The sequence below is a fragment of the Adiantum capillus-veneris genome, chromosome 9 (assembly GCF_014529385.1).
Source record: "Adiantum capillus-veneris isolate H3 chromosome 9, ASM1452938v2, whole genome shotgun sequence".
In the NCBI taxonomy this organism is placed as follows: Eukaryota; Viridiplantae; Streptophyta; class Polypodiopsida; order Polypodiales; family Pteridaceae; genus Adiantum; species Adiantum capillus-veneris.
In genome coordinates this window covers 160,768,709-160,796,333 of record NC_140939.1, presented here as the reverse complement: position 1 = coordinate 160,796,333, position 27,625 = coordinate 160,768,709, and the positions used below count along the sequence as shown (strand labels likewise).

The following is a 27,625-nucleotide window of genomic DNA, read 5'->3' as shown; positions in this document are numbered from 1 at the left end:
TAATTTGCTCTGACCATTTCGGTACCATCTCTATATTAAACAAGTATGCGTCTAGGAGATCATCATCTACCCCGGTAGCTTTTTCGCCATGTAGTAATCGAGAAAGGTGGTTTGCTCTTTGATGAGTTTTTCCTTTCTTAACTACTACCGTAAAATCAAACTCCAGCAACACAATGAACCATCTTACAATTCGTCCTGTGTTACAAGGTTTGTTTACTAAGTACAAGAGTGCCTGATGATCTACAAAGAATGTGAATTTGTTAGCGAGTAAGTAATGCCGAAATTTCTTTACCGCATATATCATACCCAATCCTTCTCTTTCAGTGGTAGTATAATTCTTTTCTGCACTGTTGAGTTGTCTACTAGCATAACTGATTGGAAAATCCGTCTTACCCTCATCTGGTTGTGCTAATATACGGCCTATTGCAAATGCCGAAGCATCTACATGTACATGGAAGATCTTTGACCAATCTGGTGCTTTTAGAATTGGTGCAGATACCAGTGCTTCTTTTAGTTTCTGGAATGACTCCTCACATTCATTGGTCCAAATGAAGAGCGTGATTAGCCTATACAAGGGTTTTTCTATTACAGCGTACATGTAGATAAAACGTCGGTAGTATCCACAATGTCCCATAAATGATTGTACCTCTCGAACAGTGTTTGGTCTTGGCAATTCTATGATCACCTTTACCTTGTCTTTATTAGTGGTAATTCCATTAGCCGACACTATGTGGCCTAAGATTTTACCTTGTCGTACCATGAATATACATTTTTCTGGGTTGAGGCAAATCCTATACGTTCTGCATTTTTCGAATACCTTTCTAAGATGATCTATATGGTCTTGTCTCAATAGAGAATAGACACACAAGTCATCCATGTAAATATCCAAGAATTTTCGCAAGTATTCTTTAAAAGCGTGTGTCATTAATCTCTGAAATGTGACTGGAGCATTGGTCAAGCCAAATGGCATTACCCTAAACGCATATATGCCCCATTCTATTGCAAACGCTGTTTTGTATTGATCTTCTAGTTTGACCCCCAATTGGTTATAACCAGAGAATCCGTCCAGAAAGCTATAGGCTTGCTTGCCTGCTACTCGTTCCAGGACGTGTTCAGTGATAGGAAGAGGGTAGTTGTCCCTTATTGTTGCTGCATTTACCTTCTTGATATTCACACACACTCGTAATTTCCTGTTTTTTTTGGGTACCACCACTATCGGGGATACCCAGTCCGTGTGCTCTATCTCATAAATAAATTCAGCCTCCATAAGTTTGTCTATCTCCTCTTTTATCCTTTTGGCGAATGTCTCATTATACGTGTATGGACTTTGTTTGCTTGGCTTTGCATCAGACTTCAGAGGGATTGAATGTTCACAAATGTTAGGATCCACTCCCTTCAAATCTTTGTACGACCATGCAAATACATCTCAAAATTACTTAAGTGTTTTGATCAGTAAGTCCTCTTCTTCTCGACCTAGATCTGTGGCAATGTAAGCAGGTTGAGGATTTTCTCCTGGCTCTGCTAAGTCTATTTTCTTAGCATTCTCTGGCCCATCGTAGGACTCGTTTGATTTAGGCTCCCTCATTGGTTGTTGAACCACCAATCTTCTTTCTTGAATGGTGTACTTACAATAGTGAGGAGGTACATCTATCTTTTTACTCCCATCACTAGCGTTCGTTCCATCGCTACTTTCCATTTCAGTTGTCCATACATTTTTAATTTTTTGTTTCAACTCATTGTATCTCTTTTTTCGTTCAATTTTCGTCATAATTGGACTACCACAGACATTCAGTTTTTCTGTTGCAACTCTTTTTTTTGCTTTGCTGGTTTTCTTAGGTTTCAACAGCCTGGACTTAAATCTTGAGTTTTCAACAGCCTTAAGAAATCTTCCTGACACTTTATCCTTAGCACAATCAACAACATGAATGTTCATAAGGAAATGTGTCTTACCCTTAAACTCCGGCATGGGTCTCAGCCTGGTTGGTGGACTGATATGGTGTCGTTTACTCTTGTATCTTTTTTGGCGTCTCTCACTTTGGTTTGGGAAATTGTAGAAGACGTCATTGTCTTGATCTTGATTGTCGTCTCCCTCCGTATTTTCTGACTTTTTGTCATCCGCGTTATCCTTGTTTTCACTTTGATCAGAAGAATCATAAAATTCTTCTCCCTCCTGCTTGATTTCTTTAGTGGGGATGTCCACATAGCCCACTATCTTAAGCTCAAGTTTCGTTTCTGTTTTATTGATCTTCATATTCTCAGTACCTCCATCGTTCTCGTCCTCCTCCACAATTTTGCTCAACATGTAGTATGGTATAATATCGTAGCCATTCTCATCACAAAATTTGGTGGGAGTGACTTCATTGACGCATACATCCAATGTAGCCAAAATTTGAGACCATTCTAGGGGTTCGAGCTTCTCTTCACGAAAAGGTTCTCGTATATATGCATCGTCTTCCAAGACCCTCTCTAGTGTCCTTTCATTGTGGTCAAATTCACTACATTGAGATGCCCCACACATCCATATCTCCTTTTTCTTACAAAGCCATGCTGGGACTTCTGATCCACTAATGGTGGCTGAGTCAAATTCTTCCACAGGGGTTCTCCTGACATCATGGTAGCTATGATTTTTCATGTTTACGCGTGTAGTAGTTTCAACATGTCTTAGATATAAATAATCATACCCCCAGTCCTGCACCATTTTGAGTTGCTTCATGAACGGCCTACCAAGGATAATTTTATAGTTATTCTTCTTGCCGAAATCTACTATGGCAAAGGTATGTTCGTACTCTATGCCACAGGAAGATACCACAATTGCCTCAAACAATCCTATAGGCCTTTCTATGTGCCCATCCGCCAGTTGCAATTTCATTCTAGTTGTTCGTATTGCTAGTTTTCCCCATTTTTTGTTACCATATACATGTGGTAGTGATGTGTGTGAACACACTAGGACCGCCGGGGCATTTTTCCCCTCTTTAGGAGGTTTTTTCCCCTGTGCATTGTATATACGCCCATCACTCTAGGGCTATCTATCTTTCCATTGCACACTAAGTAACACACTCTCTATTGTGTGCCTTGAGCTTCCTTCGTCTTCTCCAAGCTGTGTGCATTTCTCTGCAACCCTAATTCCAACAATTGGTATCAGAGCAGGTCACGTCCTCCCGGGCTTAGTCGCCAGCTGCTCCAGCACACACCTGCTCACTTTCTCCAATTTCAGTGACCTTTCGCGAGTGTTCGCAGGTCGACAAAAATTTTGGGTGTGCTCGAAGAGGTCGGTCTGCTCAGAATTTTGATTTGGGCTCATTTCGGCCTCCGTTTCCACTACAGGCAGTACTACACAGGCTATTTTGTCATTTTGTGCAAAATTTCTGTCAATGTCGTTTTCAGCATAACAGGTGCCTTATAGTCTTCTATGGTTTGTGCTATATAGCACAGGTTGTTCCCGCTCCGTTTCTCCTATTTTCGGGCAGTTTTCACATCAGGTGCAGCATTTACCATGGCTGACAACAACAGCATAGATGTGTTCAAGATGTTTTCTACTGAGGACAGGTTGGATGGGGACAACTACCCTATGTGGGCTTATATGATGCAACATGTTCTTGTGTCAAAGGGTGTCTGGAACATTGTGCAGGGCATTGATGTACGTCCTGGTTCTGAGGATGTAGGCAATGTTGAGGATGTTGCAGGTCTTGCTGCAAGGATTGCAGCTATTAGAGTTGTTTTGCCTATGGCAAAACAAGCTCGTTGGGATGTTAAGGATGCGCAGGCTCATGCATTGATTGCGTTGTCTATGAAGCGCACCATTGTTCCTCACATCCGTTCAGCAAAATCTGCAAAACAGGCTTGGGATATTTTAGCAGGTCTTTATGCAAGCCGCAATGAGGCTAAAATTGCTTTGCTGCGTAAAGAGCTGGAGTCGAAGATTATGCATGAGGAAGATGATATGGACACTTTCCTTGCTAGTGTCAAGGATATCAATGAGCAGCTTATTTCTGCAGGTGAAGTCATTTCAGACAGTTCCCTTGTGCAGACTGTTCTTGATGCCTTACCAGATTCCTACCAGACTTTTGCTAGTACTTGGAGACTGATGACCCAAGGAAATCAAGAAGCTGTCAAGTTTGATGCATTATGCACATTGCTGTTGCAAGAGTCACTGTCCAGAAAAAACAGGACTAGACAACATGCAGTTGAATAGGATTTTATTGCTTCTCAAAGAAAGGGTGGTAACAGCAATGCAGCCACTTCTTATGGTTCTGCTACGAGTGGCAAAAATTATGTTCCTAATGCTTCTGTTGGCAGTACTTCGTCTGGCAATTCTGGTGATAAGGGCAAAAAGAAGATGCGTTGCCATTATTGTAAAGCCAATGATCACTTGATCAAGTCGTGTCCTAAGTTGAAGGCCAAAGAGGCTAAGAAGAAAGAGGGTGGTTCCAATGCAAATGTTGGTTCCACTACAAATGCAGCCATTGTTGAGTCTTCTGTGAAAGGAGACTGTGTTGCTGATGTTGATGTAGAATGGGCTTTTAGCGCAGAGTGCACTTACAATCCTGCTGTCCATGATGCATGCTTGTCAGTTGCTGCAGATTCACATGTGTGGTATTTCGACAGTGGTGCTACAAAGCACATTACCTCACATCGTGAATTGTTTACCTCTCTCGAGTCTGTCCCTCATGGGAATTCAGTCACTTGTGCCAACAATGCATCTTATCCAGTTCAAGGAGTTGGAAAGATTGTGCTCACGGCTGCTAATGGCAGTTCCTTCACACTTGTTGATGCACTTTATGTACCTGGGATCAAGAAGAATCTCTTGTCTGTATCCGCACTTGCTAGACTTGGACTTGTAGTCAAATTTGTGGATGACAGATGTACAATTCATGATCTTAGTTTTGGTGATGAAATTGTTGCATCTGGGCTTTTGTGCCGTGGGCTGTATAAGCTCACTTTGTATGACAAGTGTGGACAAAACTTTGCAAATGTTGTTGCAGATTCAAGGACTATTTCAGATGCAAAACTTTGGCATGCACGTTTTGGTCATCTGAATTTTTCCAGTTTGCTGCGTTTGCAGAAATCTGATATGGTTGCTTCTTTGCCACCTCTTGAAGCACCTGTCAAACATGTTTGTGAAGGCTGTATTTTGGGTAAGATGCAGCGTTCTAAAGTTCCAAAGGATAGTTCAATTCGGGCCACATGCAGGTTGCAGCTTGTGCATAGTGATGTTTGTGGGCCCATGCAAACTCCGTCCTTGGGCAATTACCTGTACTTCGTGACTTTCATTGATGATTACTCCAGGTATGCATGGGTATTTCTGCTTAAAGCGAAGTCCGAAGTTTTTATGTGCTTCAAACAATTTCTGGCTATGGCTGAAAATGTCTCGAAATGTACTATGGGCACCCTCCGTTCCGATCGAGGGGGGAGTATATGTCTCATGAATTTAATGCATTTCTGGCTAGTCGTGGGATAAAACACCAATGTACAGTGCCTTATACACCTCAGCAAAATGGTGTTGCTGAGAGGAAAAACAGGTCACTGACGTAAATGGCACGATGTATGGTCAAAAGTCGAGCTTTACCGCATTCTTTTTGGCTTGAGGCCATCATGTGTGCCACTTATGTACTTAACAGGTGTCCTACGAAAGCTTTACAGTCTATTACTCCATATGAAGCATGGCATGATAGAAAGCCTTCTATTGAGCACATGCGTGTTTTTGGCTGTTTGGCATATGCTTTGGTGCCACAAGTGCAGCGCAGAAAATTGGATGATAAGGCTGTCAAATGTATTTTTGTTGGTTACAGTGCTGAAAGCAAAGGTTACAGGTTGTATCATCCGCAAACAAAATGTATTCTGGTTTCACGGGATGTAGTGTTTGTGGAAGGTTTTGTTCAGCCCTTGCTGTCATGTACTAGAGACAGTAATGTAAGCTCACAAGACATTTATGACACTGTGTTGCCTCTTTTCAGTGGTGGAAATACGAATGTAAGTTCCAATGAGGCAAATGTACAGCCTATGGGGGTTTCTGAAAATGTCGTAGATCAGCCTATTACTGATGCAGATGTACATAATGTACTTGATGAGGAAAGGGCTGAAAATGAGCAGGCTAGAGGTATGCCAAAATGGTTGGTGCACACTTTGCGTGACAGTAAATTGGATGCACCTTTGTCTAGTCGTACTCGTTCAGGCTCTCGCCATGCATCTTATGCATCAGATTGTTATGCTTTGGCTGTGTCTAGCTTACATGATGTTGAGGAGCCTCTGACTTTTGATGAAGCACAAAATTCAAAAAATTGGATGGCTGCCATGCAATCAGAATATGATGCACTTATAGAAAATGACACATGGACTTTATGTGATTTGCCTCTTGGCAAAAAGGCCATTGGTACGAAGTGGGTTTACAAGTTGAAACGCAAGCCGGATGGTGAGATCGATCGCCATAAGGCTCGACTTGTTGCAAAGGGTTATGCACAGCAAAAAGGCATAGATTATAAAGAGACTTTTGCTCCCACTTGTCGTATGACTACTGTGCGTTTTCTATGTGCATTGGCAGCTCATTTTGGTTGGGATGTACATCAATTAGACATTGTTACTGCTTTCTTGAATGGTGACATATTTGAGGAAGTTTATGTAACGCAGCCTCGCGGTTTTGTCATAAAAGGACAGGAGGACAAAGTGTGCAAATGTAACAAGGCTTTGTATGGGTTCAAGCAATCTCCTCGTGCTTGGTATGAGAAAGCTGACACTCATTTGGTCAAACAAGGCTTTCGTAACAGTCCAACAGAAAGCACTTTGTATGTAAAGTGTGAGGGTGATGTATTTCTCATCGTGGTTCTTTATGTTGATGATTTGCTGATCATTGGACCAAATGAGAGACACATTGCTGAATTTAAGGCTGATCTGAATGCTACTTTCAAGATGAAAGATTTGGGGTTGTTGCATCATTATTTGGGTATACAGTTTAAGCAGTGTGATGGTGGTATTGCCTTGTGTCAGAAAAGTTACATAGAGACATTGCTATGTAAGTTTGGACTTGAGGATTGCAAACCTATTGCCACTCCCATGGAAACAGGTTTGAAGTTGAGTCTACATGATGCTGGTGATCCTGCTGATGTCACTCTTTACCAAACTGTTGTTGGCTGCCTCATTTATGTATGCAACACAAGGCCGGATATTCAGTTTGCAGTCTCGCAGGTCAGCAGATTTATGCATAGCCCAGGGTCTAAGCATTGGCAGATTGTCAAGAGGATTTTCCGCTACCTTAGTGGCACTTTACATCTTGGCTTGTTTTATCCCAAGGGGGGATCATTGCCGCCAGACTTACATGCTTTTTCGGACTCAGATTGGGCTGGTTGTTTTGACACGCGAGTGTCCACAAGTGGTTTTTGTTTCATGCTTGGCAGTTCATCTATATCATGGTTGAGCAAGAAGCAACCTACTGTGGCCACTTCGAGTTGTGAGGCTGAGTACAGGGAAGTCTTCACAGCTACGGTTGAGTGTGTATGGCTCAAACGCCTTATGGCTCATTTGGGTGTTGGACAGGACACTACCAACACTATCTACACTGACAGTAAGAGCGCATTGGCAGTTGCGAGGAACCCAGTTTTTCATGCTCGCACAAAGCACATTAAGGTGCATTACCACTATGTCAGGGAGAGGCTCTCATCAGGAGAGATCAGCTTGGCTTATGTGCCAACACAGGACAACCTTGCAGATCTTTTCACAAAGGCATTGTCTCGTGAGAAGCTTGAAGCTTTCCGCAAAGCTTTGGGCTTACTCCCCTTTGTGGACTAATCCTGTCCTCAGGGCATGGCACTTCCCTTTACTCATGTGCCAGCTCTCGTTCACCGCATCACTCCAGGGGGGATTTGTTACATATACATGTGGTAGTGATGTGTGTGAACACACTAGGACCGCCGGGGCATTTTTTCCCTCTTTAGGAGGTTTTTTTCCCCGTGCATTGTATATACGCCCATCACTCTAGGGCTATCTATCTTTCCATTGCACACTAAGTAACACACTCTCTATTGTGTGCCTTGAGCTTCCTTCGTCTTCTCCAAGCTGTGTGTGTTTCTCTGCAACCCTAATTCCAACATTTTTCCCATAGCATTTTGGTCGCAATGGCAATGCCAACTCCACTATCAAGTATTGCCTTAGTCTCTATGCCGTTATGCTCAACTGGTAGGGTTGTGTTGTCGTCTTCACCTTCACAATACTCTGCTACCTTGTTGAGTGGGACTGGTCTAGTGTTGAATCTCTTTGGTTCTGTGTCAATAAGCTCGGTTTCGAAGAACTTAAGAGGTTTCCTTATGCCAAATTTTTCAAGACATTTGCCCACTTTCGTCCACATGCTTGGCCTAATTTTTAACAATTCTGCCAATGTGATTGTACACTTGACCGGAGTGGTCAACAAGTCTGTCAGGATTTTAGTGTCCAATTGATTTGACCCGCCTATTCTTTGAGAAGGTACTTTTTGAATTTTTGACCTTCCACTAGAAGGCAGCGCTCCCAGCATATTCAAGGTAGTTTTTTCTCCTTTGCTCGGGTTTTTAGGGCAATCAGGGATCAAGTGAGTAATTCCACACTCCGTGCAATATGCGTTGACCCTAATGATTTCGTCATGAGGGCAGTCCCTCAGCCAATGGTCTCCACCACACTTGTAGCATGGTCCTTTAGGCTGTTGAGGTGCTCCTGGAGCTCCTCTTTGTTGGTGTGCAATTCTTTGCCCGCTCATGCCTCCGTTGGCTATGAACAACAGTGTTCTTTCATCCAGGCTATATCGTCCTTCTCCCGCTGCCTGTGCAGCAGTTGGTGGTCCTGTATTTCCTATCATGCTCCATGGTTCTGGTGTAGAGGGTTCTTCCAGTGGATAATAGACAAAGCTCGCTGCATATCCATTGGGCTCGCCGTAGTATGCATGCATAGGTACCAAAGCCTTCTCATCCAACTCAGTTACTGTGGGTGTGTATCTTATGCCGACTGGTCGTAATCCTGATAGGGGTGGTTGTTGTCCCAACACTGGTTGTGGTCTTTCTACACCTACAGGTCCTGGTAGGTTGCCTGTCTGATATCTAGGCATTGGTGGAATTTGAGGGGATGTCGCCTGAGCTTGCGGAGCATATGGTCGTTCTCTCACATATCCCTTGTTATAATAACACTCCTCCGTCCCATGGTTTGTCCATTTTTGTTCAATCGCACACCATTTTGGTTGTTTAGCTTGTGGTTTGGAATACAAGTTAATCTTTTTAAGCACTTCCTCTACAAGCTGCTCTTGGCTCACCGCTACTTCTCCTTTCAGTGTTGTCTTAGTAGACTTGCTTCTGCTTTGTTGCGAGGAAGAATCATCGTCAAGATCCTTGAACTCACCCTCTTTGTAGATCGCACAATTTTCCACAAGGTATAGAGCTTCCTTGGTTAAATCATTCAACGTCGTGCTCCTTTTCATATGTAAATCCTTTTGAAGATCTGCATTCCTTAGTCCTTGAATAAATATAAGCATAAGTCTGGACTGAGTTGGTAGTTCTTCCACGGGGCAGAACTTAACATATCTTTTTAATCGGAGGGTTGCCTTTCGCACAAACTCTCCATCTTTCTGTTTGAATTTATGGATTTGTGAGACTATATTATGAGCTATTCCCCTTTGTGAGAATTCCTCGATAAACTCGTCAAACACTTCCTCCATAGAGTCAAAGTCCCTTCGCTCCATCGAGTCAAACCATGTAGCAACATCATCCTCTAAGGTTAAACCGAATCCTGCAAATTGGGTAGGAAAGTCTAACACCTCTTCAGCTCTCATTACACGCACAAAGGCTGCTACATGATCTCTCGGATCCCTGCTTCCCGTATATTTCTTGTTTACCCATTTTTGCACTTGAGAAGGTCTAATTCTACGATGGTCTACAAATCTCATCATGGGATCTCCCCGTCCTAGTCGATATACCTCCTCTGGTCTTCTGTAGTGGCCAGGTTCCTCTCCCAATGGTGCTCCTAATCCATAATTTCTAACAGTTCTCGCGAGAGATGGTTCATCTCTCCGAACTCGTTCTTGGGGTGTTCTTCTAGGCTCAGTTGACCCCTGAGTCTTTGGATTACTCTCTCCTTGATACTGTGCATAGAGTGGTGGTTCTTGTAAATCCCTTAACCCTCGTGCGGTTTGATAACCCTCTCGGGTTCGGTCTTGTTCTAATGTAGCACTCTGTCGAAGCCATGCCTGCAATGATGGCTGAGTAGCTGATTGATTCTCGTAGTTGGACGTCGGTTGTCGGGTAGAATGTGAGGTAGCTTCATACTCTTTTGAAAAGGGATTTGTCGACTTGCTAGGGGTGTAGGTGGCTCTTGGTACTTCGTCGGGGCCATAAGTCGATGCTCCCGGAACTGTTGCCTTTTCAACCTCTTCTGGGAGAATACGTTTGTATTCTCGCCCGTATCTATCAACAAAAACAATATCCTTCCCCATAACAGTTTCATAAGAAAATAAGTAAAGAACCTTGTCTTTGCTTAATTCGTTTGGGTAGGGTTCCTTGCATCGAAAGTAAGAGACTATTCCCTCGCTTTCATGCTTGTAAATCCCTACATTCTCATTATAGGTTGGGACCCTGGTTGTTTTCTTATCATACATAAAAAGCGCTTCAGGTCGATCAATGTTAGGAGGCGGTTCTTGGGTTTCTGAAACCATTTTCCCTTTTGCCACGTTATCCCCATATCTGTTGTAATCCTCACGGTTACTCACTATCAGATAGTGGTTCCCCTTTTAGTCTCGGAATCTGTCTCCGTCATCATAGACTCGAATTATCTCTAGTCTCTGAGCCGGTCTTTCTTCAATACAAATACACTTGCGTCCCCGATAGTCAGAATAAACTAAGGCCCCCCTCGAGTTAGTTCCTTCCAAGAAGATTATATTGAACTTGGTTTCGTTTAAAGGATGTAGGGAGGTGCTCCCCCCTGGCATTGGTCCTTCACCGTTGAAACCTCTTGGCTGTTGACTCCCCATCATGAAGAAAGACTTTTCCGACGAAGTTTCAGTATCACTACCCTCTTCAATAATTGGCGCTAATGGGTCTAGTCTCGTCTGAGTTACACTCTCTTCGGTGGACGTGGTGCTTACTTGACTTTTGACACTTTTAGCTCCCGACTTAACAAAGGCTCTTGACCTTAAATACATAAGAATTAAAGTTGGGTTGGCAAACTTAAAGCTTACCTGGACTCCTTCTTCCTATGTGGCTTTGTGATGATCTCCTTCTGGGATCTACACAAGGATGGTTAGTCTATTCACAAGGGTTTTCCCTGAATTACCAAAAAATCTTTCAAGTATATACAGCAACCACTTAGTCAGTCTTCTGGTGGTCCAATTTCAAATATGAAATGATAGCTGGGATCTATATAGAGAGTATGTCCTAGCAGTATAGTCACAAATTGCAAAATGTGTCTGAATCACTACTTTCTTAGTCTATCTCGATAGACTAACAATTTGCTCAGCACAAGTCAATTCAAAATTGTGACTTTACCCTTGAGTTCCAGTTATCCTCTATAGCATATCCCTCAAGTTTTAGGAATTTTGGACACTTGGGTTGGGTTTTGGTCCCATTTTAGTATTTCAGTCAGAGCTTGATTCTCTATCTGAACCTCAGATTGACCTTCAGTGATCTAAATGCCTTGAATTTTGGTGTGTCTGTTATATAGGCCCTGATAAAGCTCTCCCTAGGGGAAATTTGAAAGAAAAGTTCCCCAGCAGCAGTTTCCCTGGTCTATCGCGATAGACTTGGCATTTTCTCCTTTTTTAGCATTTTTCTCAAGTTTTCTCCACAGTTGGTTGAGCCTCCCCTTATGTAGTGCATTAACCAATTTTGGCACTGTTTGGACATTTGGTCAAAGACTTCTTGCCCTTGTCTCTGAATTCAGACTCTAAACACCAGTTTTGAAGTTTTGTGGTCAAGATGGTGTTCAATTTCACTCAATTTTTGTGAGTACCCTTGTATTGATGTGTTAAACCTGTGGTATAAAGGTTTTTTCCTTGTTGCTAGTCAATCACCACCTTCATCAGTCTATCTCGATAGACTAGGCAGAGAGCAATGGGGATTTAATTTTTTGTCTGTTTTTGCATAGTCTTTTTCGCTGTGCCCATATAAGTCTATCCCCCAAGTTTTATGAAGTTTGGACTTATTTTGACCTTAAACTCAAGCACTTCACAAATTTCACTTTTCTCTGACAATTCACAACTCCATTGCACTTGAAGTGATGCAAATTTGATGACACTTCGTCTTAAACTTGTGAACATCAGTCGTACCTCATGACACAGTCAGTTTACCCTAGGCTAATGGTTATATCTCTTCTTGGCCTCTTTAGGTTCACTTAGTGTTTCCTTATGACAATCACCTGTTTCTTTTTTGTTGGTTTTGGTCGCAATTTTTATGTTTTCTCGAGTGTTGGATCATAAATTTCAATGTCGACTCTTTTCACCCCCTTCAAGGGTATATGGGGTGGGTTTTGCTTTCAAGGTAAGCAAACAGCCTTATTGTTTCTTCTTTTTTGTTTGTTTTTTGCGTTTTTACATCGTTTTTCTACTCTATTTCTTCACAAGTATAGCAAGCACTCAAAACCAAAAACCATAACTCCACATTATCCTACTTAACTAAATCTAACTAGTCATAGACCCTCGGCAAGACACAGGCTTCCTGGCTATCCACTAGACCTCAGGATACTCTATCCTGGATCTTGTTCTAAAAGTTTAAGCTCTCTCTAGTCAAAACTAAAGTAAGCTAACCATCACACAAGTGACATAGATCTCCCTACTTAAGGTCTTGTACCCCCGGCAGCGGCGCCAATGTTTTAGGGCTTGACTACTCCCCTGTTCATACTCAAGAGCACGACACAGACAACATACTTATCATCCGATGACACGACTAACCCGTAGGTGCACATAGGCAATCTCGTTCGCTTGTTAGGCTGAGACCAATCTACACATACGCACTTTTATGATGCATCAATCATTAACTCTGGTAGAATGCAACCCACTCTATCCCTAAACGCTCATAACACCATTTACACTTCCAATGAACTCGGAATCACATCAAACTTACTAGGCACCATCCTCTCACTAGGATATACTTACCTATAAGTCTAATCTCACCAGATTTGAACCCTAGTTATCTCGAATACAGTCGCGATAGACTAACAGGTCATAATCCAAAAGTGGGCAAAACTTAAGTTTATGAGTATCTATGTGTAGCTAATCTCTTTCTCATTCCATAAAGCACCTGATTGTTGAAAACAGACACTATTTGTGCTACTTACAAGCAAAACAAGCTCGAGGAAGGATCGATCGCGAACAGCTCGAAAATGTGAATGCATGGCGTGGGCGCGTAGCTCTTGGAGAGACTACCGCGATGGTGTAGTCACGTCGTAAATCCGGTGAGGGAGAAGCGCGTAGCGAAGAGGATAAGACACACTCACTCTCTCTCTCTCCCTCTCTCTGGCTCGTACGACACAGAATTAATATTCAAAAACGTTGTTCAAAAATGGTTCTAAGGTGACTTTTATACTTTAGTCACCTTAGCTCAAAATTGTACATGGGGTTCTCTTACTCATTATTACAAAGTGTGAACAAATCTGAGTCCTGACTAACTGATTAATCTTTATATAACCCAGACGAATGGATCAAAATGATAAGACGTCTTTGACATAAAATGGAAATTTGATATGCTTTACAAGATGGGCTCATTACAACAGTTGGACAAATGGGGCTCCAACAGGTTAGATTGCAACCCCATAGACGTATTCGCAGGCACCATGTTTTTTGGTGATGCACTAGTTGAGGTACAGGGAGGTTGAGACATGAGAGGGTGATTTGGGGGCTGTGCAGGAGGCGGAGAGGACGGGGCCGTCCTATAGCTTGATGCTGGAACAGGAGTGATTGAGAGAACTCACAACGTTTCATGAGTGCATTGAAGGACCCGCCCTTGCAGTTGTGGTAGATGAGTTCGCCTCCATTGTTGAACACCTTGTCATTGAGGACTTTCCTGCACTGCCCCATTGGAATTTCCGCAGTCACGGCCCTCAGCCACTCCCCGCCCACAGAGAGCCTTGCATTCTTACACGACCGTCTGAAGTTGCCACCTTCCCAATCGCACTGTGCATTTGCAACTCAATCATGTTAGCACTACTCCGAAACAAAGGCACCTCTCTCTCTCTCTCTCTCTCTCTCTCTCTCTCTCTCTCTCTCTCTCTCTCTCTCTCTCTCTCTCTCTCTCTCTCTCTCTCTCTCTCTCTCTCAGCACGACTGCACAAGCATAAATCACCTTTGCTGCAAGCTAGAGCTACACGAAACGCAAGCTAGGTTAGATTTAAGATTAGATTAGATTTAGATTTAGGTTAGATTTAGATTTAGCCTTGCGACCTTCAGCTGAAAAAGCTTTAAACGGCATGATGCTCATATTGGAGGCCAACATGTAATTTGCTAAGTCATCCCTCGAACAAGGATCCGTTGTGAAGAGATGTTAAGATGCTGCAAATTGCTATAGCTAGAGAAGAGGCAAAGGGGTTTTGTCCACTACATGCACTGTCATGTAGACGTGGGTGTGTAGATTTCTCATACACACAAATATAGGCATTGACCAATAAAGATGAGATTATAACCCGGTGGTTCTGATCTCCGTGCACCTCTAGACGGAGGTGTGCGGGGATAGGACACGACTCATAGAATGTGAGGTAGTTTACAGTGTGAACAAAGAGAGAGAGAGAGAGAGAGAGAGAGAGAGATAAAAGATGGAGGATGCCAATAGAAGATTAAATTTATGTCCAAGTTATAAAGTTTTTACATTCATTATGAGTAGTGACGACAATGTGGGGCCGTCCAACCGAAACACCTATCTCTCAACAAGATCTTATGTCCTTGTAATCAAACATGCTGTGCGACGGACAAGACTCGTTTCTTTGCAGCACGTTTACAAATTTGGTGAGTTTGATCCATCTATTATAGATCAAGTTGTTGCCAATTATAACGCGTCGGACTCTGATGTTGGCCAACAGGCAGCAATCTTGCAACCCAATAGACATGTTTGCAGGCTCTTTGGTCAAGCAGCATACGTTAGGCCACAAGATGTAGCCTGTGTGACAGCTCGGAGGATGATCATGCAGACCACATTCCCAACGAGGCTATGTTTGAGCCCGAGATCAATGAAATGATCGAGATGATCATGGATTCAAAAAGGCTTATCTATGATGGTATGAAAAGTGAAGCCGATACTCCATTATATGATGGAGCACGTGTGTCTAGATTGAAGGTGCTCTTGATTCTTCTCAACATGCAGGCAAAGTTTAAATGGAGTGACACTAGCATCATAGCGCTTTTTAGGTGATCTATTACAATGTGTTTACTTCACTAAAAAACTCTAGATGTGTTTACTTTTCAGGTGATTTATTACAATATAATGATTTGATAGATTACTTACACAAGTGTACCGCATTTTTTTCGCTGTGTAGATAGCTCAAAGAGCACATACTGCCAGCTGATAATGTGATGCCAGATTCTAAAGAGGAAGCAAGAAAGATCTTGCGAAACTTGGGGATGGATTACAATTCTATTCACGTTTGTCCTAACGACTGCATTCTTTTCAGAGGGGAATACATAGATATGGAGAAGTGTCCAAAATGCGATTCTGAAAGATATCGAGTAGATCTCCACAGACAAAAAATTCCATAAAAGGTTTTGCGACATTTTCCTCTGCTTCCTCGCATCAAGCATTTCTTCGAATGTAAGTCCATGGCCGCCCTAGCATCATGGCACGAGGAGAATATATCTTCGGATGGTGTGCTACAGATTCCTGCAGATTATGCAGCTTGGAAACATATTGACGATACATGGCCGGATTTCGCCAGGGAAGCTTGAAATTTGCACATAGGCCTGGCTATGGATGGCGTAAATCCATTTGGTCAAAGGTCCGTTGTCATCGTCAACTACAACATTCCTTCGTGGTTGACTACCAAGAAGGGGCACCTGTTTCTAAGCTTGATTGTGTCGGGACGGTATAAAGTGAAGAATATAGATGTGTATTTTCGTCCACTATTGGAAGAGCTACAACAATTGTGAATTGGCATAGAAGTGGTGCATATGAGCCGACACACAGGTCAACGAAATTCTTTGATCAGAGGCATTCTAATGTGGACCATGCATGACTATCCCGGACTAACAGAATGCTCAGGTGATTTATACTCAAACTCAAACACTATAAATCTTGGTTTTTCTCAAGCTTATCTATTGTCATGTGTATACATGCAGGGCTTCAAACAAGCGGATACAGATCATGTGTCACATGTGGACCTAGACTTAATGCACGTCAGGCACCCTCGTTGAAGAAGCAAATCTACGAAGGTCATCAAGCATATCTTCCAGTGAATCATGAGTTATGCGACCATTTTTTGGGAAGAGAGCCACCGAGCATGTCTGCACAAGCATGGCTAGAGCAGAAGGAGATGTGTGATGACGGTTTGCCCCTAGGAATGAAGAGACTCTCTCTATGGTACGAGTTGCCATATTGGCCTAGACTCATGATCAATCACTTGCTCGATCCAATGCACATATTCAAGAATGTGGGTAATCTGTTGTGGGACCATATGACTGGCAAGAAAGATACTTTGGGAGCTAGAGTTGACCTTAGAAATGTGGATCGTATGGAGCAATATTGGACGCAGACAGCACCCAATGGATCAATAAAACTCCCTAAAGCGCCATGGATTTTGACAGGAGTCCAAGAACGCAAAGTAAAAGAGACCATTCGATCTATGGGGAACCCCACTGGCGTAATGTACTCGCTCTGAACGTGTTTCACTAAAGAAGGGAAGCTTACTGGTTTGAAGTCACACGACTAGCATAAAATGTGTTAGGTATGTTTGAAGTGGAATATATCATAGTGGGAATTATGTAACAAATTCGTGTGTGGACTTTAATATCCTTGCTAGACGTGTTTTACAGTTTATTTTACCGGTGGCCATTGAGGGATGTTTGTCTCCTGACGTCCGTAACACAATCTACAAACTTACGAAGTTGGTGCAATAGATCTCACAAGCAGAGACACCCAGGTTCACGTGTCATAGGCAAGAGGGCTTGCTGTACTCGATCGACATCAGTGGCGGCATCATCTTGGATGACGAAGGCAAGAAGGTGATCTTGTGCATGCGCGGTCTTTGCTCTCAGGTGTTTCGACACTACATACTAAACACCTGGAGTGAAGTGCCAAATGAATTAAAAGATAGAGTCACAACATGCTGCATGACGAGTTTCCCGTGTCAAGTCGGAATGAGCGCTTCAATGAAGACATGATGAAGGTTCGAATGTGCGAATACTGCAAGCACAAGCGTTCTGAAGTACAAAAAGCAATAAAGCATGGGTGGAACAGATCAGATTGGCTGGCCAAAGAAGATTGAAAGAATACCAAGCGAGTCGCGCGCGAGAATCGTGACAAGTGGAAGCAACAAAAGGAGGCAGCCAAAGCGTGAGTAGAGGCAGGGAGCTCGCACCACTTGGGAAGCGGCAAGTGGGCATCATTTGAGGCCAATTTTGTAAGTGTTTTTGCATTACTCTTTAGGTTTGGTAGTTACGTCTATTTGTACTTTTAAATTTTAACATAATGTATTCTTTGTATGTTTTGAACAGTTATCGATGATGACAGGATGTGACCCCACACCATACGAGCGCGAGTACGCAAGCAGAAAGGGCTTAAACGCCCTGATGGACATTCTCAGTTGTCACGGTGGCATGGTTAGTATTTCACTTTACTCTTTTACATTTGTTGTATTTTAGTGATAAGCTAAGAAAATAGATTGTTTTGTAATTATATGTTTATACTTACAGAAAGTCTTATTGTTTTTTTCTACAGAATCCGACAGATACGCCGCTTAGACATGATGAGACGTCTGATTAGACAACGTCAGTCTATCCGTAGCCAGATAGCATTAGTTTTCTTTTGTCATAACATGTATAATGAGATGAAGTGTATATGTCTTTTTGTAACTATTGGAAAACCATGTATTTTCTCAATAATGACAAGTGTGTTTTAATTATTACATTTGCAAAGCTTAACAATCAAGTGATTTTGCCTATGATGTGTATAATTGTCATTGATTTACTTTCGTCAATTCACTTTCCTCCAATTACTTTTGTCAATTGTGTATCTTTATTCTGCAAACAATACTATGCATGATGGAGTTAATGGTTATATTGTCTTGTGGGTGACTACTTTGGGTCTATACCTTGCACTTTCTTTCAAAGGTGAGTCTTTGCTTATCTTGGATTCATTTAGGTATACTTTGTTCTAGAAACATTCAATATGGTTGATGGGTTGAATGTCCTGCCACCCAAAAATTTTTACTCTCAGACGTCGCTATAAGCGTCTCTATATAAGGTTCTGCAACGTCGCTATAAGCGTCGCGATAGAAGGACTGCAACCGTCGCTATATAGCGACGGTTATAGCGACGCTTTTAGCAACGTTCCCGTAGCAACGCTTTTAGCGACATTGGGGAGTTAAAAAACCTAATGTATTTTCGTCGCTAAAAGCGTCACAAGTGCACATAACCTCTTGTAGTGTCTTAGTGTCCCCGATCATATCGTATGTGCATTTTCTACATGTGCTGGAATCTTTGTGACCTGATCCATAAAGCTTACCTGTAGAACAGATTTCTACTAGACACTTGATTGAAGTAAATGACAAAAAATGGTTCTCCCCAACAGATAATATTTTCCATGTCTGCTGTTAAGTATGGAGCCTGATTTACCCTTGTAATTTTATGTGGTAAAAGCGCACATTTGTAAGGCCCCCATTATGAGGAGAAACCATCGTGCGTGAAGGAAAATCACTCACCGGAAACCAAAATTTTCACGGACAAGAATCAGGGGCAACTTTAAAGGCCCGCCCCCGAGACTTTTTTTCACCGGAATATTCTTTTTCGCCGGAATATTATGGTCAGACGGCGGCCAAAAAGTGGTCGGAAAACAACCGGTCGGTTGGCCGGTGGCCGGTAGTCAATGGCCGATGGCCGGTGGTCGGAAGTCAATGTCCGGTGGCCGGTGGTTGGAAGTCAATGGCCGGTGGCCGGTGGCCGAATTCAAAAGCGGACTTGTCTTCTCAAGGGCGGCCACACATGGGCGGATTGGAGGGTCCGATTTGGACTTATTCACACAAGGGCGGCTATACATGGTTGTCTCTCATAAGAGAGAGCAGCCCTTTTGGCCTATAAAAGGAGGCCATTTCTACACACATTTCATAGTGTGAAGTTGATGCAACAAGGTGAGTGTGAGGTGGTGAGAGTGAAGCAAGGCGGGAGCTCCATTAAGGGTATAATCTCTTTGTAAACTACTTCTTGTTTTGAAGTACTAAAGCCATTGAGTGGCTGCTTTCCCGTGGACGTAGCCCACATTGGGTGAACCACGTATATCGTGTGTACTCTCTCTCTCTCTCTCTCTCTCTCTCTCTCTCTCTCTCTCTCTCTCTCTCTCTCTCCCCTCTATAATCTCGTGTATGTAAATCTGTCTCTCTCCATTAAGTAATCTACTCAATTATCTATTTAGCTACGTCTTATTTCCTAACAACTGGTATCAGAGAAAGGTTTGCTCGTAGCTAAATTATCTCAAGGAAAGGATTCCTTGAATTGAGTGGGAGTTATGGCGGAGGAAGGGAAGCTCAAGATTGAGAAGTTCAACGGAAAAAACTACCAACATTGGAAGATGCAGATTGAAAACTATCTATACCAGAAGGACCTCTATTTGCCACTAGGCGGTATTGCGAAGAAGCCCGCAACAATGGCAGATGAAGCATGGATTGTCCTTGATCGAAAGGCACTGGGAACAATCCGGTTAAGCTTGGCGTCAACGGTGGCCTTCAATGTTTCGGAGATGAAGACCACGGAGAACTTGATGAAGTCACTTGACGACTTCTACGAGAAACCATCGGCATCCAATAAGGTATTTCTTATGAAGCGCTTGTTCAGTTGCAGAACACCTAAATGACTTTAACACAAACATAAGTCAACTTCGATCAGTAAAAATCAATTTCGATGACGAAGTGCGAGCTCTCCTTATACTATCATCTCTACCGGATAGTTGGGACAGCCTTGTGATGGCTGTAAGTAATTCTATCTCTGGCACAAATACTCTTAAGTTTGATGACGTTGTGGGTGTTCTCCTAAGCGAGGAAATGCGAAGGAGAAGAACAGGAGAATCATCAAGTGCTGCACTATCAGTGGAAACAAGAGGAAGGCTTAAGGAGAGGTTCAAAAATCAAAAGGGTCGTGATCGCTCAAGGCGGAGCAAGTCACGCACAAAGTCAGTTCTTGAATGTTGGAACTGCGGCAAGAAGGGCCGCGTCAAGAAGGATTGCTAGTCCAAGAAGAAGAAGGAGACAGAGTCTCAAGACAACAAGCCAACATCGGAGGCCAATGTGGCAGGTAAAGTAGAGCAAGATGCTCTAATTCTCTCATTAGACAATGTGTCTAATTCCTGGATAGTAGATTCCGGGGCTTCATTCCATGCGACACCACACAAGCAACATTTCCAAGACTACACCAAAGGTAATTTTGGGTATGTATACTTGGGAGATGATGAAGCTTGTGAGATTGTTGGCAAAGGTACAGTTTCTGTCAAAACTGCTAATGGAAATGAATGGAAGCTTAAAGATGTTAGGCATGTTCCTTCTCTTCGCAAAAATTTGATCTCTACAAGACAATTGGACGATGAAGGTCACAACATTGCATTCGGAAACAAACGGTGGAAGATCTCAAAGGGATCTTTGGTGGTTGCCAAGGGTGAAAAAGTCAGTACACTTTACTTGTGTACTGTTAGCACGCAACCTTCAGCTTGTGCAGCAACTACAGAATTTGACAGTGTGGTGTGGCACTACCGACTTGGGCATATGAGTGCCAAAGGAATGCAAATCCTTCAAACAAAGAAGCTTCTACCAGGTTTCAAAGAAGTGGACTTAGAGTTCTGTGAAGATTGTGTTTATGGTAAACAAAAGAGGGTAAAATTCCAAAAATCACGAAATGAAAGAAAAAATAAAAAACTTGAGTTGGTTCATTCTGATGTTTGGGGTTCTGCAAGTACACCATCACTTGGTGGCTCATTGTACTATGTAACATACATAGACGATGCAACTAGAAAAACATGGGTTTATGTCATGAAGAATAAATCCGATGTATTTTTCATATTTCAAAGGTGGAAAGCCTTTGTGGAGAATGAAACAGGTACCAAGGTTAAATGCCTCAGATCCGACAATGGAGGCGGATATTGCAGCCAAGCTTTTGAAAGCTTTTGTGCCAGCAATGGCATTCGGAGGCAAAGGACAACCCCAAGGACACCTCAACAAAATGGGATTTCGGAAAGGATGAACAGGACAATCATAGAACGAGCATGAAGCATGCGGCTACATGCAAGCCTACCGCTTGAGCTTTGGGCGGAAGCTGTAAGTACGTCTGTGTACTTAATCAATCAGTCACCCTCAACGGCATTGGATGGGGGAGTTCCAGAAGAGGCATGGACAGGTAAACCGGTGAATTATGCATTTCTCAAAGTGTTTGGGTGTGAGGCTTTCATGCACATAGATAGAAGCCTAAGATCAAAGTTAGATGCAAAGTCCAAAAAGTGTTTCTTCATTGGCTATGGAGAAGGAGACTTTGGGTATCGCCTATGGAATCCTGAAGATGGTAAAATCTTAAGGAGTAGGGATGTAATTTTTAACGAACAAAATATGTACAAAGATTACTTGGGAAGAAAACAAACAAAAGAAACAGGTGATGAGTACATGGAGCTTGAGGACGGTGAAGACTCAAGGACTGCAAACGGTGACAATGTGCAACAACGTCAACCAAATGAGGAGCCTCAACCTATTCCCCAAAGATCTACAAGACCAAGTAGACCTCCAGAAAGGTTTGTTCCTTCCTTCAACCATCTCTTGATCTCAGATTCTGGAGAGCCGGAATCATATGAAGAAGCTATGCAACATGAATCCAAAGAAGAATGGACGAAGAGCATGCAAGTGGAGATGGACTCACTACATCGCAACCAAACATGGGAGTTGGTTGAGTTGCCTAAAGGTAAGCGGACACTTCAAAACAAATGGGTGTACAAGCTAAAGGAAGAAGAATGTGGGAAGAAAAGGTACAAGTCTACGCTTGTGGTAAAAGGTTTTTCTCAAAAGAAAGGTATTGACTTCAATGAAATATTTTCTCCTGTTGTAAAAATGAACTCAATTAGGCTTGTCTTAAGCCTTGTGGCTGCTCATGATCTAAATCTCGAGCAAATGGATGTAAATACGGCATTCCCTCACGGTGACTTAGAGGAGGAAATCTACATGCTTCAACCAAAGGGGTATGAAGTAAAAGGTAAGGAGAAAATGGTTTGCAGATTAAAGAAGAGCTTGTATGGTTTAAAGCAAGCATCAAGACAATGGTACTTGAAGTTTGATCGATGGATGTTGGATCATGGATTCACAAGATGCAACTCGGATCACTACGTCTACACGAAGAATTTGGAAGATGGGAAATTCATCATCCTAATGTTGTATGTTGATGACATGTTGATTGCAAGTGCTAACATGCAGGACATCAAAGACCTAAAAGAGGAGTTGTCCAAATCTTTTTCAATGAAAGATTTAGGTGCTGCAAAGAGGATACTTGGTATGAAAATATCAAGGGACAGGACGAAGAAGACAATAAAGCTATCTCAAGAAGATTACATCAAGAAGGTACTAGAAAGGTTTGCAATGCAAAATGCAAAACCAATTTCTACACCTTTGGCTGGTCATTTTAAACTAACGAAGGATATGTGTCCAAAGACACAAGAGGAGATAGCCTATATGTCTAAAGTTCCATATGCTGCAGCGGTAGGTTCTCTAATGTATGCTATGGTCTGGACAAGGCCAGACATTGCACATGCAGTGGGAGTTGTGAGTAGGTTCATGGACAACCCAGGTAAAGAGCATTGGCAAGCTGTGAAGTGGATACTTAGGTATCTAAAAGGGAAAACAAAAAATGCTTTGTATTTTGAAGGAACTGATATTTTTCTAGAAGGGTATGCTAATGCAGATATGGCAGGTGACAAAGATACTCGAAGGAGCACTATTGGCTATGTGTTCACGGTTGGAGGCACAGCAGTAAGCTGGGCTTCAAAGTTGCAGAAAGTGGTTTCACTTTCTACCACGGAAGCAGAGTATGTAGCAATGACGGAGGCAAGCAAAGAAATTCTGTGGCTTCACAGATTCTTAGAAGAGCTTGGATTCAAACAAGACAATTATGTCTTGTACAGTGATAGCCAAAGCGCTATCCATCTTGCGAAGAACTCAGCCTTTCATTCAAGGACAAAGCACATTGAGGTGAGATATCACTTCATACGCACTCTTTTGGAAGAGGGACAACTAAAGCTAGGAAAGGTGCATACAAGTGAAAATCCTGCAGACATGTTTACAAAAGTGGTCAACAAGGAGAAGTTGAGCTTTTGCTCATCTTCAATCGGCATTCAAGGATAAGAAGCCAGAATGGAAAGCAGTCACAGTTTTGGTTTGGAGATCAGTCTCCAAGTGGGAGATTGTTAAGTATGGAGCCTGATTTACCCTTGTAATTTTATGTGGTAAAAGCGCACATTTGTAAGGCCCCCATTATGAGGAGAAGCCATCGTGCGTGAAGAAAAATCACTCACCGGAAACCAAAATTTTCACGGACAAAAATCAGGGGCAACTTTAAAGGCCTCGAGGGCGGAGGCCCCCAAGACTTTTTTTTCGTCGGAATATTCTTTTTCGCCGGAATATTATGGCCAGACGGCGGTCGAAAAGTGGTCAGAAAACAACCGGTCGGTTGGCCGGTGGTCGGAAGTCAATGGCCGGTGGCCGGTGGCCGAATTCAAAAGCGGACTTGTCTTCTCAAGGGCGGCCACACATGGGCGGATTGGAGGGTCCGATTTGGACTTATTCGCACAAGGGCGGCTACACATGGCTGTCTCTCATAAGAGAGGGCAGCCCTTTTGGCTTATAAAAGGAGACCATTTCTACACACATTTCATAGTGTGAAGTTGATGCAATAAGGTGAGTGTGAGGTGGTGAGAGTGAAGCAAGGCGGGAGCTCCATTAAGGGCATAATCCTTTTGTAAACTACTTCTTGTTTTGAAGTACTAAAGCCATTGAGTGGATGCTTTCCCGTGGACGTAGCCCACATTGGATGAACCACGTATATCGTGTGTACTCTCTCTCTCTCTCTCTCTCTCTCTCTCTCTACTCTATAATCTCGTGTATGTAAATCTGTTTCTTTCCATTAAGTAATCTACTCAATTATCTATTTAGCTACGTCTTATTTCTTAACATCTGCCACATATGTGTATTTGTACTCATACCCATTATTGACTACCAAAATAGGTTGTTTCCCATTTCAAACTGATAGATGACATATGCATCCTCTTGTGTACGTAAGCTCCAGTGGGTTCACGTCTTCTTTGATGTAATAGTTTTTCCCTTCTTTGACATCAACTTATATAATCCCACACGAGGATTATCAATAAACACTCTCTCAAACTCTTCCATGGCTATAAAGCACACGAACAAAATTTTATAAATTTTGGTGTAAGTACTGGCAAACGCTTTAAATTTTATAGTTTTTGGTGTAAATGCTTTAAATTTTGACCCGAAAAGAGGAAGAGTTTTCTTACTTTCTCGGGTTAGGAAACATGTTTTTTGTCTGGCTAACTTGCAAGGTCTATAACCGACGATGCCCTTGTATAGGTCACCGGTGACACATCGTCAAATGACAAAGAGAAAGCACATGCGTCTGTGCTTACACGGGCTTGCGAACTAGTAGTAGAACGCCACAATCGCACACGAGCACACCGCGCGCGCACTCTCTCTCTCACACACACCACGCACACATTCTCTCCTCTCTCTCTCTCTCTCTCTCTCCATGATTCTACGCAGCGCATCGGTGCCTACATTGGGCGCTCTCGTGGCAGAGAATGACCACCATGACTGCCTTCCTGTCAGCTATGGCGCTTATCGCAGCAATCGGACGCTTATGGGCATACACACAGCAAGCCAGGCCGGTCGTTCACGGAAACCCTCGTTTGCTATGCCCAGAGCTTGCTCGGACACAGATTTACAAGGCTTGTTTTGCGTAGCAGCTGATCATGCACGAGAAGAAGATCAGAACGCAGGACAGAAGTTTAAATGTGGCTGCGGCCTTGAGAAATTTTCGATAATCGAAGAGAGGGATCAACCTCCCACAGATAAAGGGAGGCCTACAGAAGAGGATTTCCAATCTGCGAGCCAGGTATGCTATGGCATGCTTGCGAGTGGGGGTTTCTGTAATGCCTCTGTGGAGATTGGAAGTGCCAGCGCCTTTGTCATGGCCTCTCGATTGAGTGCCTCTTCCAAAGCAGACTATCTTTCCGAGGGGAATTTGGGCTGTTGGGGTGGCAATGGGAGAGGCCATGATGGTCCAATAGTGAGCTCTCATGGTGAAGCAGACCCAAGTGACCTTTACTATAGAAAGCTTCTGCAATTGGACCCTCAGAACCCTCTTCTTCTCAGGAATTACGCACAGTATCTCTCTGAGGTATGTTGCAGCCTTTACATGACATTGTCTATGCTAAGGTTATTTGCGTTCTGAATGTGCTCATGGGGACATTGATACATGAATGTTGTGGGATTGTGTGTTTTTGCGCATGCATCATGCTGAAGCACACACTTGTTCATGGGTGCATTGACGAATGTTGTGGGATTGTGTGTGTTTGCTTACATATATTATAATATGGGGTGATTAACTCTGTTATGTGTGGCCCCAGACAAAGCATGACTATGAGAAATCTGAAGAGTACTATGAACGAGCAATATTGGCTTGCCCAAGCGATGGAGAGGTTCTCTCTACATATGCAAAGCACTTGTGGGATGTTCATAAGGATGTGGAAAGGGCTGCCGATTACTTTGATCAAGCTGTAAAGGCTGCTCCTGGTGACTGGTATTGAAGTTGATTGAGCAATGGAAGCATCCATAACAATTGAGGCATTGTGTGGGAGGGAGGCTAATGGTTTTCTTTTTGGTTGGTTTTGCAGTTATGTCTTGGCTTCTCATGCATCCTTCCTTTGGCAATCCGAAGAGGACGAAGAGTCCATAGATGTGTCGCAGCCAGTGTTCCCCACACCTTTGTCCTTAACAGCTTCAGCTTGATGAGTTTAGAAGGCATGGATAAAATGAAATCAGCATGACAGGGTCTTTTAACACATTTTCTCTTGTTGCTTCTTGTAGAGAGTAATCGACCGTTATAAGGGTTAAGGTATTAAAACAGCTGGTGCCAATGATGATAGTGTCTTATAGCCATTGGGAAATATTTCATGTACGCCCGTGCTTCCTTGGTATAGAGAAAATGTGTTTAAAGTATCGAAAGGTTCATAAGAGAGCAAGCATGAGAGTGTTTTTTGCAGAACCGCGAGAAGAAAATCTCTTGTGGATTTTGATGGTGATGCTGCCATGGTATTGCCTTGATACCCCACTTAGCTCATGGTAGAGCTTCTCTTGTAGACTTTGATTGTGATGCTGCCATGGTATTGCCTTGATACCCCAAGATTGAACACACCTTGCTCTCTCTCCATTTTGGTCATGCATGTATTCTCCCTAAGTGTGGCCTTCTCACTGTTCATCTTCGGTGTCACGCCAGTTTACAATCATCTTGATAAAGAACGGACCAGACCACTGTGTGTTGCCTGGGTTGATTACTCTTTGTGCTTCCTTGACTATCATGTGCATCTTCTCTACTTCAACTAGAGCTCCTCACCAATGACTACTTCGAATTATTTCAGGATCAATTGGTCAGTATTTTGGTGATCTAATGATAGTAGTGTAATAGTCCATGCAAGTTTTTTTCAAATTAGCATCTATGGTTAAGAGATTACTCAATGAGACAATTGAAATAAGCACACGATAAACTAGCTTTACATCAGAAGAGGGAATGTATAAGCTTAATCCTTATAGAGAGAGTTCTTTCTCCAATCCAAGAGAAAGAACTTACCTAAAACAATGTAAGCATGATACAGAGCAAGCTTACCTAGGCTATCCGACAAATTATGACTTCGCTTTAAGCGAAAACAAAATTACAAAAATGTCATCAAAAAATGTTACCTTCACTATCGATTGAATATATGCATGGTTGTTGTTGCATCCTTCTTCTTCTGCTATAACATGTTGCCCTTATTCTTAAAGTAACATTGGGCAGGAGGATGAACCTTATTCTCACAATGAATGTGTGGATAGTGGGAAAAGGTTTCTTTGCAATATCTGATCTCCATACTTGAAGGATGTTTTGACATTTAAGATCAAAGTGAATGTTCTAATACTCTTCCTCTTGAATTTGATTGTGCATCTTTTCCTTGGGTTTGCAAAGTGTTCACTACATCTTGAATATTCGGAGTCGAGTCTCTCTTCTAGGGCTGTAACTAGATTTTCAAAACAAGATGGTAAAGCTCCCAAAACCACTACAATCTTGTTCTCTTTAGGCACATAGCATTTTGTGTATGTGTGTATGCTTTGGAGCCTATTAACTAGGCTAGTTATATCCTTATTAGTTTCCATCATGAGCTTGTAAAGTGGTGGATGAAATGTTGGCAAACCTAGTAACTTCGTGTGG

The 27,625-nt window shown here is 42.6% G+C and overlaps 1 protein-coding gene across 1 annotated transcript; it reads left to right on the top strand.

Annotated features, from left to right (window-relative positions):
* The first annotated feature begins 24,768 nt into the window (after positions 1 to 24,768).
* LOC147451481 (uncharacterized) lies at positions 24,769 to 27,159 on the top strand. Its single transcript, XM_086520373.1, has 3 exons — positions 24,769 to 25,561; positions 25,791 to 25,963; positions 26,058 to 27,159. Exons 1-3 carry the CDS (start codon positions 24,911 to 24,913, stop codon positions 26,170 to 26,172), a joined length of 939 nt encoding a protein of 312 aa, XP_086376499.1. The 5' UTR covers positions 24,769 to 24,910; the 3' UTR covers positions 26,173 to 27,159.
* The last annotated feature ends 466 nt before the right edge of the window (positions 27,160 to 27,625 follow it).

What these genes read in the sequence shown, in the direction of transcription:
- LOC147451481 (XM_086520373.1), top strand. Translation starts at nt 24,911, where the DNA reads ATGATTCTACGCAGCGCATCGGTGCCTACATTGGGCGCTCTCGTGGCA. An exon ending in ACGCACAGTATCTCTCTGAG is followed by an intron (nt 25,562 to 25,790) that starts GTATGTTGCAGC and finishes GTGTGGCCCCAG; the next exon opens with ACAAAGCATGACTATGAGAA. An exon ending in AAGGCTGCTCCTGGTGACTG is followed by an intron (nt 25,964 to 26,057) that starts GTATTGAAGTTG and finishes TTGGTTTTGCAG; the next exon opens with TTATGTCTTGGCTTCTCATG.